The following is a 17,095-nucleotide window of genomic DNA, read 5'->3' on the forward strand; positions in this document are numbered from 1 at the left end:
ATAAATCATATACTGTTCTAATATGATTCATTTACTGTTACAGACATCAGACATCAGTTTTTTGTATCACAATGAATCACATAACAATGCAGGAACCATCTATTGTGCCAGTGTGTGAATCTTATATTGTAATAGTATATGAATCATATATTGTAAATGAATCACATGTAAACAATTGAATAATTATGTATATCATCCATATCATGATTTATATTTAGCATCATTCAAACAGTACATTCTCAAGGTACAGCATTATAGTCTCATTATTTCTGTGGATACTCCGTAAAAGTGGTAAAAGGCTGAAGTTATGGCAAACGAGTGGAAATTCACCCCCAATATCTTTTGAACAGATTAAATATGATTTTACAACACTTTAGTCAGTTTCCATATATAACTGACACCAACTTCAATATTATTACATGTATTAGCAAATCTCCTGACATCTTCTAAAGCAAGGAAAAAGCTGAAGATAAAAATGTATTTAATAATATATTTTTATGCAGATATTTTAAAAATCCGAACAGGATTCTTCAGCAGCCGGTAAGTTTTAAAAACATTATTTGAAGAAAATCATTGCTGTGGAGCCAGAAGGAGCAGGTGTGCTCCCCCAATTCCACGGTTACACCCGATTGGTTCCCCACTCCCTCCACCCCCCCCCCCCACCATTGCCGGCAAGGCTCACAGCGTGAAATTTATCTTCTTCTTAAAATGGGCCTGTGGAGGTGAGACAGCTCGACCAAACAATATTAATGAGCCCTGAGCCAAATTTCAGGCTGGTTTTGGGCCTCCTGATCGGGCCTAATGAAATTTCTACCCCATTGAATTTTTAATTTTCTCCCATGCCTAATGCAATCAATCACAATGGCCTTCCTGACACCCAGTGTTATTGGGGCAGAAAATATCAGACGACATATTTGTCTTTAGCATTTCATATGAATACACCCAAATATGGTCAGGTGTATTCTGTGTCTGCCATCACTTCCAGCAGAAGATCATTAAAGTAGCAGCAGATCGACATTTCCCACACCTGCTGCTCCTACCTGCAGAGAAACTGCCAGAAAATGGGCAGTCAATGCGCAGAAAATCTAGGCCTACATGTCAGCAAATAAAGCAGCTACATAACATACTTGTATGATTTTGGCAGCCTGCAACACCAAAATGCTCATTGCCCCAAGATGTGCTCTCCTTCCAAGATAGGCATTCAATGAGGTAGTCTTAATAATATTATAAACTGAAACAGCAAAACATCAGTTGAATCCTGGGACTCTTTAAACTAATTGTCAGCTGACAGTTATTGTCTAATATATACAGTCTGCATTTATTTTATTTCTCATTATTTTAAAGCTTACATGCAGTTATGCAGCAAACTGGCTGAAAAAGCCAAATAGAAAAAAATGATTGGTTGTGCCAAAACACAAAATGTTGGGTACAAGCTTCTAAGCAATTTCTGAATCTGCACTGAATTAATTTTGCAGAATATGAAAGATAAACAGCATCAGACTTGGCTGACCTGCAGTGCATTTCTGTGATTATGGATAGAAGAGTACTTTCCAGCCCTTCTCACTAGGGATCAGCCTCACAGCTCTTCTCTACACTGCCTCCATCGCTTAAATGTCTCCCTTGTTTCTCTGTGGCCAGATCTGGACACAGTACTCAAGGTGTAATCTGACTGGGACATTGTACAGTTCCAGCATAACTTCCTGTGACTTATATTCTACTCTTTTGGTTATATAGTTGAGAATTGTATTGAGCTTGTTGATTGCCATTCTGCATTGGTTGGACTTGAGCTTCAAGTCTTTTTCATGGAGTGTGTTATCCACTTTTCCTCTCCATCTGTGCAGTACGCTTGCCTGTGTTCTTCTCAGTTGCCCTTGTTCTATCTTGTTCAATTCATTCTGAGCTGACGCTTCTAATTCCACTGCCCCTTAGTTTGGTATACTCTATATATTTGACCATTTGCATTAAGTTTCTGAATCCAATCTATTGATGTAAATCAGAAGTAAGTGCAGTGCCAACACTGAGGCCTAGGTTCACTGTGCTATTGGATTTTCCTTAGTCCACTTGAGTTGTCACTTCCTCAGAAAAGTTGAGGGAGCTGGTAAGGCAATATCATCTCCTTCTGAATTCAATTTGACTGCAGTTTACTGGGTTATTATTGTATAGATAATCCTCAAGTTTATTCCTGATGATCAATTCTATTGGCCCAGAAATTCGGGTCCCAACGCGTGAGTACGCACGGGGTACTCATGCATAGGCCTAACGAAAGTGCCGGTTTCGTGCATGCACTGCGCATGCGCGGGAAACCGGCACTTCCGTTCCCCTGAAAGAAGGGGTTCAGTGGTCGAATGCGTGCGCCAGAGAGGCAGCACGTGCGCATCGAACTTACGTTTTTTTTCCAGGTTTCTCCGGGAGGGTAAGTCTGCAACAGTTACACTTTTAAAAAGCAGGCACAAGGCCTGCTTTTAACAAGGTAAGCGGTGAATTAATTAAAATTAAAACATTTTTTCCAAAGGTTTATTATTTTTAAATACTTTAAAGAAAGGTAAGTTTATTTTTAGCCCCGTTAGAAAATGTAATTAATTTTTTCAAAAATTTAAATTGTTTAAGTTATTTCATGTAATTTATAGTTATTTTAAAAATGTGATTTAAAAAAAAAAAAAATTATTTGAAGTTTGTGATGTTTTGGGGCTTATAGTATTTTTAGGTTTGACAGCTCTTCCTGTCAAACTTATGAATGAAGCATTCCCTGCTACCATTGGCTCTCCATGGCCCACGTGATCCCAGGGGACGCATCGAACTAACTGTGCCCCTGGGATATGCAAGCACTGCGCGCCGGCACTTGAAGGAGGCCCAGGATCGGAATCCCACACGGGCCCACAGCTCAACGGCCGGCGTGCTAGGTAAGTGCAGGTCGGGGGCTTGCACCCGCGGGAAGCCCCCGACCCGAATTTCTGGGCCAATAATTTATATGGAATGACTTATGGGCCTGTAGTTGCCCGTGTCTGTCCTGTCCCCCTTTTTGAAATTTGCACGATATTAGTCTGTTCCCAGTCCACTGGTACCTCCCTAATTCCCTCATAGTGATCGTTATAACTCACAAATCTCCTTCAGAGTCTCTCTCAGCACTCTAGGATAAATACCATCTATCCTTTTTAGCCTATCTCACTTACATTGAAGTAATGTATTTTACCTAGGTTATCTCTATCTGAGGAACAGTTTAGGAGTATTCTAAATCTGCAATACTTTAACTCCTCAAAGCTTTTTCTTCCTGAGTGGATTGTTCAAAGTTATAGCTACTTATAGAACATGAGGGGATACATTTCCATTTTTACCGCAGGAGCTGCTTCTTTCATATGGTAGTAGCAAAGCAAATCAAATGTCAATATCCAAGTCAGATATCCAGGCCAAAGCTTCCAGTGTAACAGCATGGATATCTTGTAGGCTGCCTGCGAATTTCCTCTGAGGGCAGTGCTCAATGATGTGCTCCAGGGGCTGATTAGGAGCTCCACAGTCGCATGATGGGGATGCTTTAATCTTCCATCTATGGAGAAGGTGGCAACATCTACCATGACCGGTTCTGAGGCAATTGATGGTTGTCCACTGTTTGCGAGGAAGGTTTGATCCTTCAGGTTGTACTGTGGGGTTCTCTATAAGGAATCCATTCTATATGTCACAGTTCTTCCAAGCATTTCGCCATCAGTCATCAAGGCTGAGGAGAGATTGCTAAAGGGCTTGATAAACTGGAGCGATAAGCTGGCGGAGCAGATCACCCGCTCGTTATAGAACTCATTTGTTTCAATGGATTGAAAACTGGGCAGGTGCTATAACAGGTGGGCAATTCACTCTGCCAGATTACCACCCAATCAGTGAAGATAAAAATTTACCCCATTGTTGTTTTAAACTTTGGTCACCAGCATTAATCAGTGATTTTGTGACATCTTCTACCTAGGAAAATCTGGCTTCCAGTGGTTTGGAATGATTGGATGACTTGTGTTTTATGAAGTTTCTTGGTCCGTAATCTCTGCATTCAAAGGTTCTGACTCAGGCTTCATCTCCTTCTCATCAGGATCTGAAGCTACTCTTTTCAATTCACCTTGTGATGATTCTTCCTGTTCAGAAGCTTTCAGAACTCCTTTCTTCACACCTGTCTCTGAATCCAATATTATTGAAACATTCTCTGAACTAGAGTTTGCATTTGCATCATATCTAATGTTCACGTTTACCTTTGCTGCCTTTTTCTTTTTCTTAATTTGTGCAATTTTCTTTTCAGTGTTCTCCATAAAGGTGGTCAGTAAGTTAAAAAGAAGTGCCAGCCATGCCATGCCAAAGAGGATCCAGATTGCCATCAATGGCCGGTAATATCTTCTGTACTTGATGTGGGGATTGACACCTGGCGACATAGATATGAATAGTTTACCTTAGAGATTAAAGGAAAAACTAAATACTGTACATCTGAAATAAGGAAAACAGAAAATACAGTGAAGAACTGCAGATGTATTTGGGTAGAAATTCATCTCAGGCAGTATCGCATCAACCACCCATTGCACTTCTTACCAGATATTCAGTTCTATCTACTTCAATGGAACAGAGTATCAAGCGGGGCGTATAACAGATGGCCGATGCAAGAACCCATTTAGCTCTACAGTCCAAGGTGAATTTCTAACACATTAACTCTGTAAAGAGAAAGGACGGGTCAATGTTTGGTGTGGAGACCCTTCATCAGAACTTTTATCCTCACCTGAACCATTAGTCTGTCTTTTGTCTGTTCAGAACCTGAAGGACCTTGTGTATTTCCAACATTTTCAGTTTATACTTGAATCAGTTAGGGAGAAAAAATTACTGCACACTTATACAAAAAGCTAATGACTGCACCTTCAAACACTGAAATTGATATGTGAAATAGATTCCCGGCAAAAGCAGTTAGTGTTAGGTGGATCAATGTCTTTACAAACAATACTACTTTCATATGACAGGAAAAGCTTATAATGGGAGGTCTAGTTTGGCTATTCATTCCATGACCTCTGGAGATGCAGAGTGGAGAAATGAGGTGCCTCTCGCAACAAATCTTAGTGGGTAGGTTGATGTGATGTGTTCCATGGTCTGGGACCCATGGTCATAGTCCACAGTCGCACTTTGGGTCGTCCCTCATCTTCCACTTGTGGAGCAGGTGACTGCATCATCCATGCCCTCTGGGGATTTGGTTGAGCTCTGTCCACCGTCACCGAGGGAGGTCGAAGCCAGGGACGACTTCTGTTGGGTCAGTGATGAGGTGTTGGTTCTTTCTGTTGCATGCTTCCCACAATTCCTTCCATCTGGATAGTGGATTGATACCGGCAGCATGAATATTGGCTGCTGGTTCCCAGAATGGCCAGCGCTATTTTAGTGCTTTCATAGTGGATTTTTCAAGTCTTCGTGAATGGGAAGGTCGATGTTGCTCATGATTTTTTTCCATCTCGGAGCACGGTGGCATCATGGCAAACGGCAGTCGGGGCAATATGGGACAGTGCCGGGAGCTACTCAGTTGGCGTGGACTTAAGCGTCCCTGACACCGTCCTCATGGCGGCGTTTAGCTACATGTCCACGATCTTTGTGTGGTGGCTGCAGGACCATGAGGCAGAGCAGTATTCTGCAGCAGAGTAGACCAGGGCCACAGTTGCGGTGCAAAGTGTTCAAAGTACTCCATGATATTCCAGCGAGTTTCCGAACCAGGTTCACCCTGGTTTTTACTTTTTGGCTGGTGTTGGTGAGATGAGGCTGGTAGGAGAGAGTCCTGTCCAGGGTGATGCCCAGGTATTTTGGGTGGGGTTCATGTGTAAATCATCTTCCGCAGAAGGAAACGTTGAGTTCTTTCCTGATGGTGTTGTTGTTCAGATGGAACGCTGACAAAACTGTCTTCTCTGGATTGGGGCGGAGACGCCAGGTCTGGAAGTAGCATCCCAGGAGCTCCAGGTCGCTTGTGAGAATCCTACTTGCTTCCTTTAGTGTTGATGCCTGCATCAGCAGTGCTATGTCATCAGCATAGGCGAACTGTTGAAAATGCCAGTACGAGCACCAACCCGTGGCAGAGCATCCGTGTTCGGCTGGTCTTGTCACCAAGATAGACTCGGAACTTACGGTTGCTCATTAGGGTGTTGATAAGCCTGAGAGTTCTGCAGCATTGGATGATTACTGAAAGCTTCAGTAGCAGGCATTCGTGCCAAACAGTGTCACATGCCGATGACAAGTCTATGAAGGCAGCTCCAGTCTTCAGCTGCTTCTGGAACCCTGCCTCAATGTTGGTAGTGAGTGCAAGGACCTAGTCAGAGCAGCTTCTTCCCTCTCTGAAGCTTCCTGCTTGTTTGGGAGGGCGGCTTCTAATGCCGGTTTTATCCGATTAAGGACGAGTTGCTTGACCACCTAGTAGACCATAGATAGAAGGGCGAAGGTGTAGTGTATGTGCCTTTAAGTCAGAACTACTTTTACAGCTCCTGTATACTGTAGTACCGGCAGTGACCACACCGGTATATAAGCTTTGCGCATGCCTCTGTACCCCCAGTCTAGAGATTACCCTCCTCCAGTAAAGACCTGTTATTTGTTAATGTACAGCATCCGTGTGATTATTTAATAATAGCATATCCACTGAAACACGGATCCAACAGTGGTGATGAGTGTCGATTCGAATCTACCTGCAACATAAAAAAATTTTTTTTTAAATAGTCGAGGCCAGGAACACGGGCTTCGACCACAAGCAACCGCCCAGCAGTCAGGTAGAGATCCAGCTTCGCAGGGCAGGCTGTGGAGAGCCGGGCTTGGTTCCCCAGCCACAACGAGTAATAAGAGACCGACGACAGGTCCAGCGCAGACCCTTCCCGAGCAGCGGCGGCTGGAGCCGGCCGACGGCAGAGAGAGAGCCGAGCAGCGTCAACGGGGTAAGACAGAGGGTGAAGAGCGCAGGGTGCAGTCGGGGGTTGAACACTGAGCGGCGTCGAGGAAAATAAAACAAACCAGAGAGAGGGTAAGAAACAGCCGGGTTCTAGACTGAGCGGCGTCGAAAAATATAAAAAGAACGCGCAGAGCACAGCCAGTGCTCACGGGCTGAACAGGGTCCGCGGGGCGAAGAAAGGGGAGACGCCATTGAGCCGCGGAGAAGGAAGAGCGCGGGAGGTGCCATTGAGCCGCGGAGAAGAAGGGAGAGCGCGGGAGACGCCATTGAGACGCGGAGAAGAAGGGAGAGCGCGGGAGACGCCATTGAGACGCGGAGAAGAAGGAAGAGCGCGGGAGATGCCATTTTTAGAAGCCGCAGTGGAGAAGGGCGAGCGCGGGAAGGAAGGAAAGTGCGGGAGACGCCATTTTGTGCCAGCGGAGAAGAAGGGGAAGCGCGGGAGGCGCCATTTGTGATAGTTAACGCACACTCAAGGATGCCGAAGAGTGGCAGTATCTCTACGTTCGACAATGAAGTCGAAGACTGGGCGACATATGTGGAACGTATTGAGGTGTACTGCAGGGCGAATAAAGTGCCAGATGCTAATAAAGCACTGGTTCTGTTAAATTCCATGGGTGCAAAAACTTATGGGTTACTGCGAAATCTAATAACCCCAGAGAAGCCGGTAAACAAGAATTTTGAAAGCATAGTAGAAATCCTACAGGACCACTTAAACCCCACACCGCTGCTGATAGCAGAATGATTTAAGTTCCATAAAAGGAACCAACACAAAGACGAAAGCAATGCTGAGTACCTAACGGAACTGCGCAAGCTATCGAAACACTGCCAGTTTGGAGCGGGACTAGCAGACACATTAAGGGACAAGTTTGTGTGGGGGCTACAAAGTGAAGGAACCCAGAAACGGCTTCTATCAGAAAAGGACCTTACGCTAGACAAAGCTTTCAGTATGGCAGTATCACACGAAGCAGCCGCAAGGGGCGCTGCAGAGATACAACGGAGACCGCAAGAATATGGCACCAATGAAATGTCCTATGGAACAGGGAAGTGCTATCGCTGCGGCAGAACAACACATGACCAGAAAGATTGTTGGTTCAAGGACCAAGTGTGCAGACAGTGTGGGAAAGCAGGACACATAGCAAGAGTCTGCAGGTCTGGGAAGAAAACCAACAGTAAGAAATCTCCACAGGAGAAGTACAAAAAGGTACACCAGGTGATGGACAGTGGTTCAGATGAACAAAAAAGTGACACAGACTCCAGAAGCAAGGAGCTGGGTTGTCTGAAACTACATAATGTAACGGAAATGGAGGATCACCAGACTATCTGGGTTACTCAAGATAGACGGAGTCCAAGTGGAAATGGAATTGGACACAGGGTCAGCTCTAACAGTCATAAATCAAAGAGACTACAAGCGGCTATTTTCACACATACCCTTGAAAGCTACAGAGATTGTCTTGAAGATGTATACGGGGCAAAAAGTCTACCCCAAAGGAAAAATAAGGGTGAAAGTGACATATAAAGGCAAGGAAATACCTAAAATGGATATATATGTATTGCCAAATGGAGGACCACCACTGCTAGGACGTGAATGGATCCGGAAGATACAATTAGATTGGCATTCCATACAGGCACTGAAGGTTGAGGCCAAAAAGGATGACGACATCACACCTGGACGACTGTCAAAAATGCTAACTGACGCAAAAGAAGTGTTCCAGGAGGGACTAGGAACACTAAAATAACAGCAACGATTAAAATAGAGGAAAATGCAAGCCCAAAGTTTCTGAAGGCCAGACCAGTGCCTTTTGCGATCAGACCAGCTGTTGAAGCAGAGCTGGAAGGGTTGGAACGTTCAGGAGTACTGTCCAAAGTGGACTGGAGCGACTGGGCTACACCCATCATTCCTGTAATGAAGAGGTCGTTGAGTAATACGCCTGGGGAACCAAAGAAGGTCCGCATCTGTGGGGATTTTAAGGTGACAGTGAACCCAGTCCTTCACACGGTGCAATATCCGCTTCCACGAATTGAGAATATTTTCGCCTCGCTATCTGGTGGTAAACGCTTCACCAAAATTGATCTAGCCCAGGCGTACTTGCAAATGGAGGTAGAAGAAGCTTCAAAACATTACCTTACGATCAACACTCATAAAGGTCTCTATCAATACAACCGGCTGGTGTTTGGAGTAGCCTCGGCTCCGGCTATCTGGCAGAGGGCGATGGATCAGGTCCTGCAAGGGATTCCAGGGACCCAATGTTATTTGGACAACATCTTGGTCACGGGCGAAAATGACGGTGATCACCTCACCAACTTGGAGAAGGTGCTCACCAGATTAAAGGAGTATGGGCTACGAGCTAATCGCCACAAGTGTGAGTTTTTCCAGAAACAGATCTCGTATTGTGGCCACGTCATCGATGAAGAGGGGTTACATAAGCCCCCTGACAAGATTGAGGCAGTAGTCAAGGCTCCAGCACCGGAAAATGTGTCACAACTGAGGTCGTTCCTCGGGCTGGTAAACTACTACCACAAGTTCTTACCAAATTTGTCTACGGCATTACACCCGCTGAACACTCTACTGCAAACAGGGGTACCATGGAAGTGGGATGACGAACGTAGACGAGCTTTCCAGAAGTGTAAAGAATTGATCACATCAGAAGAGGTGTTGGCCCATTTCAACCCAGCACTACCAATTCGTTTGGCATGTGATGCATCACCCTACAGTATTGGAGCGGTGCTGTCGCACAAATTCCCAGACGGGTTGGAGAGGCCAGTAGCCTTTGCGTCTCGGTCACTAACCTCAGCCGAGCGCAACTACGCCCAGATTGACAGGGAGGTCCTCAGCCTAGTATGGGGAGTAAAAAAATTCAACCACTATCTGCATGGGCAGAAGTTCACCTTGTTGACTGACCACCAACCACTTGTCTCCATCTTTAATCCTAAGAAGGGCGTTCCAGTGATGACTGCACAGCGGTTACAAAGATGGTCCCTGTTTCTAGGGGCGAATCAATATGAAATAGAATAAAGAGGCACGAAACAGCATGGGAACGCTGATGGGCTATCGCGCCTGCCACTGCCTACTGTGGAGGAAGCACCAGCAGTGGACCCTATCGAGATATTTTATTCGTCAATAATTGAACGATTGCCAGTAACAAACGCGGATATAGAGAAGGAGACCCGCAATGATCCGACACTGTCACGGGTATATGAATTGACGGTGAGGGGATGGCCAACACATGGCGACTCACTGTTGCCAGCATTCTCATCCAGAAGAGAACAGCTGTCAGTATGCCAGGGGACAGTGATGTGTGGATCCAGAGTGGTGATTCCACCCAAGTTAAGGGAGAGAGTGCTAAATGAGCTACATGAAGGTCATCTGGGGGGGAGTGAAAATGAAAAGCCTTGCTAGGGCTTGTGTGGTGGCTGGGAATCGATCAACAAATCGAAGACCTAACTAAGAGCTGCTTAGGATGCCAGAAGGTCCAAAATGCACCACCACATGCCCCTCTACACCCATGGGAGTGTCCCTCCTCTCCATGGCAACGGGTGCATATTGATTTCGCTGGTCCATTCATGGACTCAATGTTCTTAATAGCAGTGGATGCTCATTCAAAGTGGCCTGAGGTGATAAAAATGTCTTCAACCACTACAGAGAAAACGATTGTAGTCCTACGGACCATATTTGCCAGAAACGGGTTGCCAGAGCAGATTTGCTCTGATAATGGACCACAGTTTGTGTCCGACGAGTTCCAAAAATTCATGAAAAGGAATGGGGTAAGGCATTACACATCCGCCCCGTATCATCCAGCCACAAATGGATTGGCTGAGAGGTTCGTACAAACCTTTAAGAAGGCGATAAAGGCCATGTGCGATGATGAAATTCCACTACAGCATAAGATGGACAATTTCTTATTGGCCTACCGAAACGCGACACATGCAGTTACCAACCAGACCCCGGCCATGATGTTCTTTAACCGAAAGGTTGAGATCTCGTCTGGACTTGCTCAGACCAAATGTGCGAAGAAATGTTGAGGACAAACAATTCCAGCACATCAATGAGAAGCCGACAAGGAGCTTCAATGTAGGGCAACCAGTCTTGGCCCGTGACTATCGAACAAAGAAGTGGCAACCCGGAACGATATGTACAAGGCAGGGGCCATTAATGTACACAGTGGATGTCGGGGAGAACATTGTGAGATGCCACATTGATCAGATCTTAGCGTCACAGGAACGCGTCAACCCCATGTCTCGAGTACCTGGGGATGAACCCGACATACCGGTAGCATCTACTTCAGACCCAGTAGCAGTGGAACCCGATGAACTACCCGATGAAAAGGGGTCAGAATCGCCTCTGCACCAAGAACAAGAACCTCTGGAAAGGCGCTATCCCGAAAGGGTCAGGAAGCCGCCCCAAAGACTGAATCTATAAATGGACTTTTGTTGTTTAATGTACATGTTGAAATGTTAATTGTTATTTGAATATTAGGGGTATTACTAATCTAAAAGGGGAGGAATTGTAGTGTATGTGCCTTTAAGTCAGAACTACTTTTACAGCTCCTGTATACTGTAGTACCGGCAGTGACCACACCGGTATATAAGCTTTGCGCATGCCTCTGTACCCCCAGTCTAGAGATTACCCTCCTCCAGTAAAGACCTGTTATTTGTTAATGTACAGCATCCGTGTGATTATTTAATAATAGCATATCCACTGAACCACGGATCCAACAGAAGGGGTGGTAGCTTTTGAGATTCGTTGGCTGGTTTTCCCGGATTTAGGATGGCAATGACTTTGGAATGGCACCGGACTTCTGGGATTATCCCAGTATCAAGGATGTTGGAGGCGAGTTTGGCAAACCACATTTGTCCATTTGGGCCCTGGTTCTTGAGGAATTCTAGGAAGATGCCATCGATCCTGGTGGCCTTCCCAGACTTGGTGGCTATCAGCACTGTGTCCACCTCTTCGGTGGTGAATGCCACAGAAAAAGTGGTGTGCAGAGCAGCTTTTTGCAGAGAGCTTAAGCAGCTTTTTCACTCTGCGTTTGTTCTCCATGATAGTCGTTGCCTTCGAGTTGGTTTGGAGGCAGGCAGCAATGGTATCTGCACTGACCTTTGGTGCTGCATGTGGGGGCAGTGAGGCAGCACCAAGCTGGTGGAGCAGGTTCCTGGGTTTCCTGCTGGAGTGTGAGAAATCCAGCTTTTCGGTGGTTACAAACATAATAGAAGATTATAACATGAAGCACAAACATTACTGGCTGTGAGTAGAGGTTTCCAGACTGACTGTTTAGATTTCACACCCAACAATTACACATCTGCTCAGAACAATTGCACAGTAGGATGCCAAGTATTAGGTTGATGTCTAAAAAGCTTACACTGCTGCAGACTACAGACATTCTAAATTCAGCTATACAACCACAGAGCAGGGAGAACAGTTTTGCGGTATTAGCTGGGATAGCTGTTGTAACAGATTTGATTTTATACAGTAATCATTGTTAACAGAGGGATTTCAAGTTTTACTTTATGAAATAAAACGCAAGTGACACAACAACACTTTTGTAAGGTAATAGTATTTTAGCACTGTGCAGGTAAGTGTCATCACATTACATGTTTGTAAATGATGGCCACAAGCTGTCCAATAGTTTTACAGGGATGGTTTCATTCTGAAGTTAGACCCATAGAAATCTTTTGTTTTAAGACTGAATACTGCTGTTTGCCTTTTGTAGAATAATTTTAATTCAGATAAAGCACCTATTTCATATTCAGTCCAAATGAACTCCCTTTGGGTGAGCAGGATTCCATTAAAAGCTCTCGCCACTTGTTTGCACAGAGGCACACTGCCCTGGCTAATATGCCAATTTAAAAGATAGCTTTTTCCCTGTGGCAAAACTCAAATGTAACAGATGTGCAACCGGTATCTCTGCAAAATTTCCTTTTGATTAAATCCTAGCAACTGACAAATGACACCTTGCTGTAAAGTGTCCAAAAGTATTTGTCCTCTTCGTTGGTTAAACAAATGGAAAAGTAAACAGAAGTGCAATTACTTCAGTATCAAGTGGAGCAATCACTGTAAAGGGCCCCAGTCTTCCTGCATCACTGGTGTGATCAATGGGATTACTTCCTACATGAGCGAGAAGATATTGTGCAATCACTTAACTTATCAAAAAACTAACAGCAAGGACGAGTAATAAAATAATTTGTATCATCTGACTGCAGATACATTACTGCTAGAAGATAAAACTACAGCAATTTAGGCTCTCAGGTCTATGTATAAATTAATCTAGAGTACATACACGATGAAGAATGGGTATCTTAAATCACCATTTATATTATTCTTTGACATTTGATTCTGCACGAGCTGTTAAATTTGTTTGCTTTTGATAAGCAACAAAGACAACAGAATTCTAGCATTTTGGTTCACTGGCTGCGTGTGTTTCAAATTCAGCAGTGCTATGAATACTAATAATATCGAAGCAGGGTCAAAGAAGAAATTCTGAATGTGCGTTGCATGGAAATGAGGGAGAACGCTTAAAATAATGTTTAGTTTTGGAGTTTAATCACATTTAATGTGATCTTTATGGCTGGTTGTATCAACTGTAGCTGCTGAAACCAACAACAGCAAACAATTAGCTTGAACTGCCTTCATGCACAAGACTACATTTTTAAGGGTTTAAGAATGTTTTAAAATATAAGCATGTATATAGGCTATCAGAAGTAGGTCACACCTCCACTTAGAGATGCACAAATTTGGACTAATAAAAAGAGAACACTCAGTTGGGGAGGGGTGTCTCCCTTCAGTGTTCATGGAATATACTGTGTAATTTAGAGTCTCAATTGAGTTATACAAAATTTTGATTTGCATTCAAATAATGAGACCATCTATTGCAGAATTCAGTGCCTGGTTGCAGCTCCACAGCACCATATTCACCCATCCAAAGAGCATGTGAAGACTGATTAGCTAAATGATTTAAAGTGCAGGGTTGAAGCTTCCCATTATTGTGACTCACATACTGTTTTATCAAATACAGAGTCAAAGTGCTAATTATATCAATGATTACTACATTTATAGGGCGTACTGCAGTAATGAAGTGTTATGAAACAATTCCTTAATGTTGGCAATTTCTTGGTACATATTAACATTGTTAGCCAAGATTATTAAATTAGAGATGTATTTAATTATGATGTGTTGTAAAAAGATCCCTTCAGTCTTTGCACTTTACTATTTTCTGTTCATTTATGTGGTATACAGATAGCTAAAATACTACACCTCAGATAACTGCAGTATTAATGTGATTCACACAAATAAAAACTCTAATATCAGGTCATGCAATTCTATTATAATTAAATTTTATAACGAAGGATATGTTTTTTTAATCTGCAGAACATATTGTATAAATAGGGTTATGTAGATTTGAGTATAAATATGCAGTATTCATATTCCAACAAGGCATGTTTGCAGGATTTTCTATGTATTTGTAATTTTAAGAAAATGAGATTACCCCTCTATATATTCTTATCAGTTAAAAAAAGTGTGGTATAACTCACCCACTACATAATCACCAAAACCAATGGTGCTGAGAGTGATGAATGCATAGTAAACTCCTTCCCTGTAGGACCACTTCTCCATAATACAAAAGACTAAAGGTGGTAAGGCCAGGAATATTACAGCACCAATCACCAGCATAAACAGGAATGTTAAAAACTTCACTCTTTTCTGAAATAGAGAAAGATGCATTTAATATATAAATGGCAGGTAGCAATTTGAATAAGAATTCATTTTAAAAAACCATAAAATTATTTTAAAAATCAAATATTTTGTAAACACAAGATTTGAAAGTTACAGCAAATTATTTCAAATTTAAAAGTTCTTTCTAGTGTATTTTGCATTTCTGTCCAGATGCTTCTTAAATTATTAATTGTTGTCAACCACACAGTATGCTAGAACTATGTTATGCCAAGTATTTTAATCCTTAAGGAATCCATTTTATATGCATGTACATATATATTTATAATAATAAATGTATCCAGTAATAATGTGTTTTAGTGTGGCTTTGCAATGCAAAATCTATATTTAAATTGTACGGAAGTGTGGCTTACACTTAAAAGCTTCTTTCATAATTTTGTAGATTGCCATTTCAAAATGTAGATTCTTTTTATTGAATTGACTATTATTTTAGAAAAAGTGGGATTGCTCATGTTCAAAAGCCCCTTTAGTTTATAAAGCTGTTGCTTATTACTCTATTTTCAGGTGTTGTGCTACCACTTAGCTAATGTGAATTGTGATTTTTTTTCCTACATTTTCTCTGAATTTAAAAGTTAAGAAGCTGCTTGCAGCTTCGTACTGGAGCTGCACTTCCACCTACAGCAAGGCTGTTCAAATGTCAATCTACCTGCCTCAGCCAATGTCCCTGAATTTTCAACCAATTTCCCAGACTTTTCAACAAATCTCCAAGACTCCTCCATCACCATCCTTGGGTAAGTCCTGTCCCATTGGCAGGTTAGATCCACCAGGGTGGCGGCACAGTGGTATACAGTCGGGAGGGAGTGGCCCTGGGAGTCCTCAACATTGACTCCAGACCCATTGAAGTCTCATGGCTTCAGGTCAAGCATGGGCAAGAAACCCTCCTGCTGATTACCACCTACTGCCCTCCCTCAGCTGATGAATCAGTACTCCTCCATGTTGACACCACTTGGAAGAAGCATTGAGAGTAGCAAAGGCACATAATATACTCTGGGTGGGGGACTTCAATGTCCATCACCAAAAGTGGCTCAGTAGCACCATTACTGACCGAGCTGGCCAAGTCCTGAAGGACAAAGCTGCCAGACTGGGCCTGCGATAGGTGGTGAGAGAACCAACACGAAAGAAAAACATACTTGACCTCGTCCTCACCAATTTACTTGTCGCAGATGCATCTGTCCATGACAGTATTGGTAGCAGTGACCTCCACACAGTCCTTGTGGAGACGAAGTCTCGTCTTCACACTGAGGACACCCTCCATCTTCTTGTGTGGCACTACCACTGTGCTAAATGGGATAGATTCTGAACAGATCTAGCAGCTCAAAACTGGGCATCCATGAGGTACTGTGGGCCATCAGCAGCAGCAGAATTGTACTCCACTACAATCTGTAACCTCATGGCCCGGCTTATCCCTCACTCTACCATTACCATCAAGCCAGGGGACCAACCCTGGTTCAAGAAGGTGTGCAGAAGAGCATGCCAGGTGCAGCACCGGGCGTACCTAAAAATGAGGTGCAACCTGGGGAAGCTGCAACACAAGACAACAGCATGCTAAAAAGTGGAAGCAGCATGCTATAGACAGGGTTAAGAGATCCCACAATCAACGGGAGGAGGAGGCTCCATGAATATCTCCATCCTCAATGATGGTGGAGCCTAGCACGAGTGCAAAAGACAAAGCCAGAAGTGCCGAGTGGATGATCCACATCGGCCTCCTCCCGAGGTCCCCGCCATAACAGAAGCCAGTCTTCGGCCAATTCGATTCACTCCATGTGTTATCAAGAAACGGCTGAGTGCACTGGGCCCTGACAACATCCCGGCTGTCATGCTGAAGATTTGTGCTCCAGAACTAGTCGTGCCTCTAGCCAAGCTGTTCCAGTACAGCTACACCACTGGCATCTATCCGACAATGTGGAAAACTGCCCAGGTATGTCCTGTCCACAAAAAGCAGGACAAATCCAATCCGGCCAATTACCGCCCCATCAGTCTACTCTCAATCATCATCAACGTGATGGAAGGTGCCATCGACAGTGCTATCAAGCAGCACTTACCAATAAACTGCTCAATGATGCCCAGTTTGGGTTCCGCCAAGACCACTCGGCTCCTGACCTCATTACAGCCTTGGTCCAAACATGGACAAAAGAGCTGAATTCCAAAGGTGAGGCGAGAGTGATTGCAGCATTTGACAGAGTGTGGCATCAAGGAGCCCTAGTAAAACTGAAGTCAAAGGGAATCGGGGGGAAAACTCTCCACTGACTGGAGTCATACCTTGCACAAAGGAAGATGGTTGGAGGTCAATCATCACAGCCCCAGGACATTGCTGCAGGAGTTCCTCAGGGCAGTGTCCTAGGCCCAACCATTATCAGCTGCTTCATCAATGACCTTCCCTCCAACATAAGGTCAGAAATGGGGATGTTCGCTAATGACTGCACAGTGTTCAGTGCCATTCACAACTC

At 43.9% G+C, this 17,095-nt stretch overlaps 1 protein-coding gene across 1 annotated transcript in view; it reads right to left on the reverse strand.

Moving 5' to 3' along the window:
- The window catches only part of LOC147109387 (potassium channel, subfamily K, member 16-like), a 47,021-nt gene that overhangs the window by 395 nt on the left and 29,531 nt on the right, over positions 1-17,095 (reverse strand). The window contains exons 4-5 of the mRNA XM_086003289.1: positions 14,450-14,618; positions 1-4,390 (exon numbers count right to left, since the gene is read on the reverse strand). The exon at positions 1-4,390 is cut by the window's left edge and continues 395 nt beyond it. Coding sequence (XP_085859415.1) covers positions 3,996-4,390; positions 14,450-14,618 — 564 coding nt within the window. The 3' untranslated portion in view covers positions 1-3,995. The remainder of the gene's footprint in view (positions 4,391-14,449; positions 14,619-17,095) is intronic.

This window comes from Somniosus microcephalus, chromosome 12, assembly GCF_052327205.1.
Source record: "Somniosus microcephalus isolate GS21.2 chromosome 12, FLI_Smic_1.0, whole genome shotgun sequence".
Classification (NCBI taxonomy): domain Eukaryota; kingdom Metazoa; phylum Chordata; class Chondrichthyes; order Squaliformes; family Somniosidae; genus Somniosus; species Somniosus microcephalus.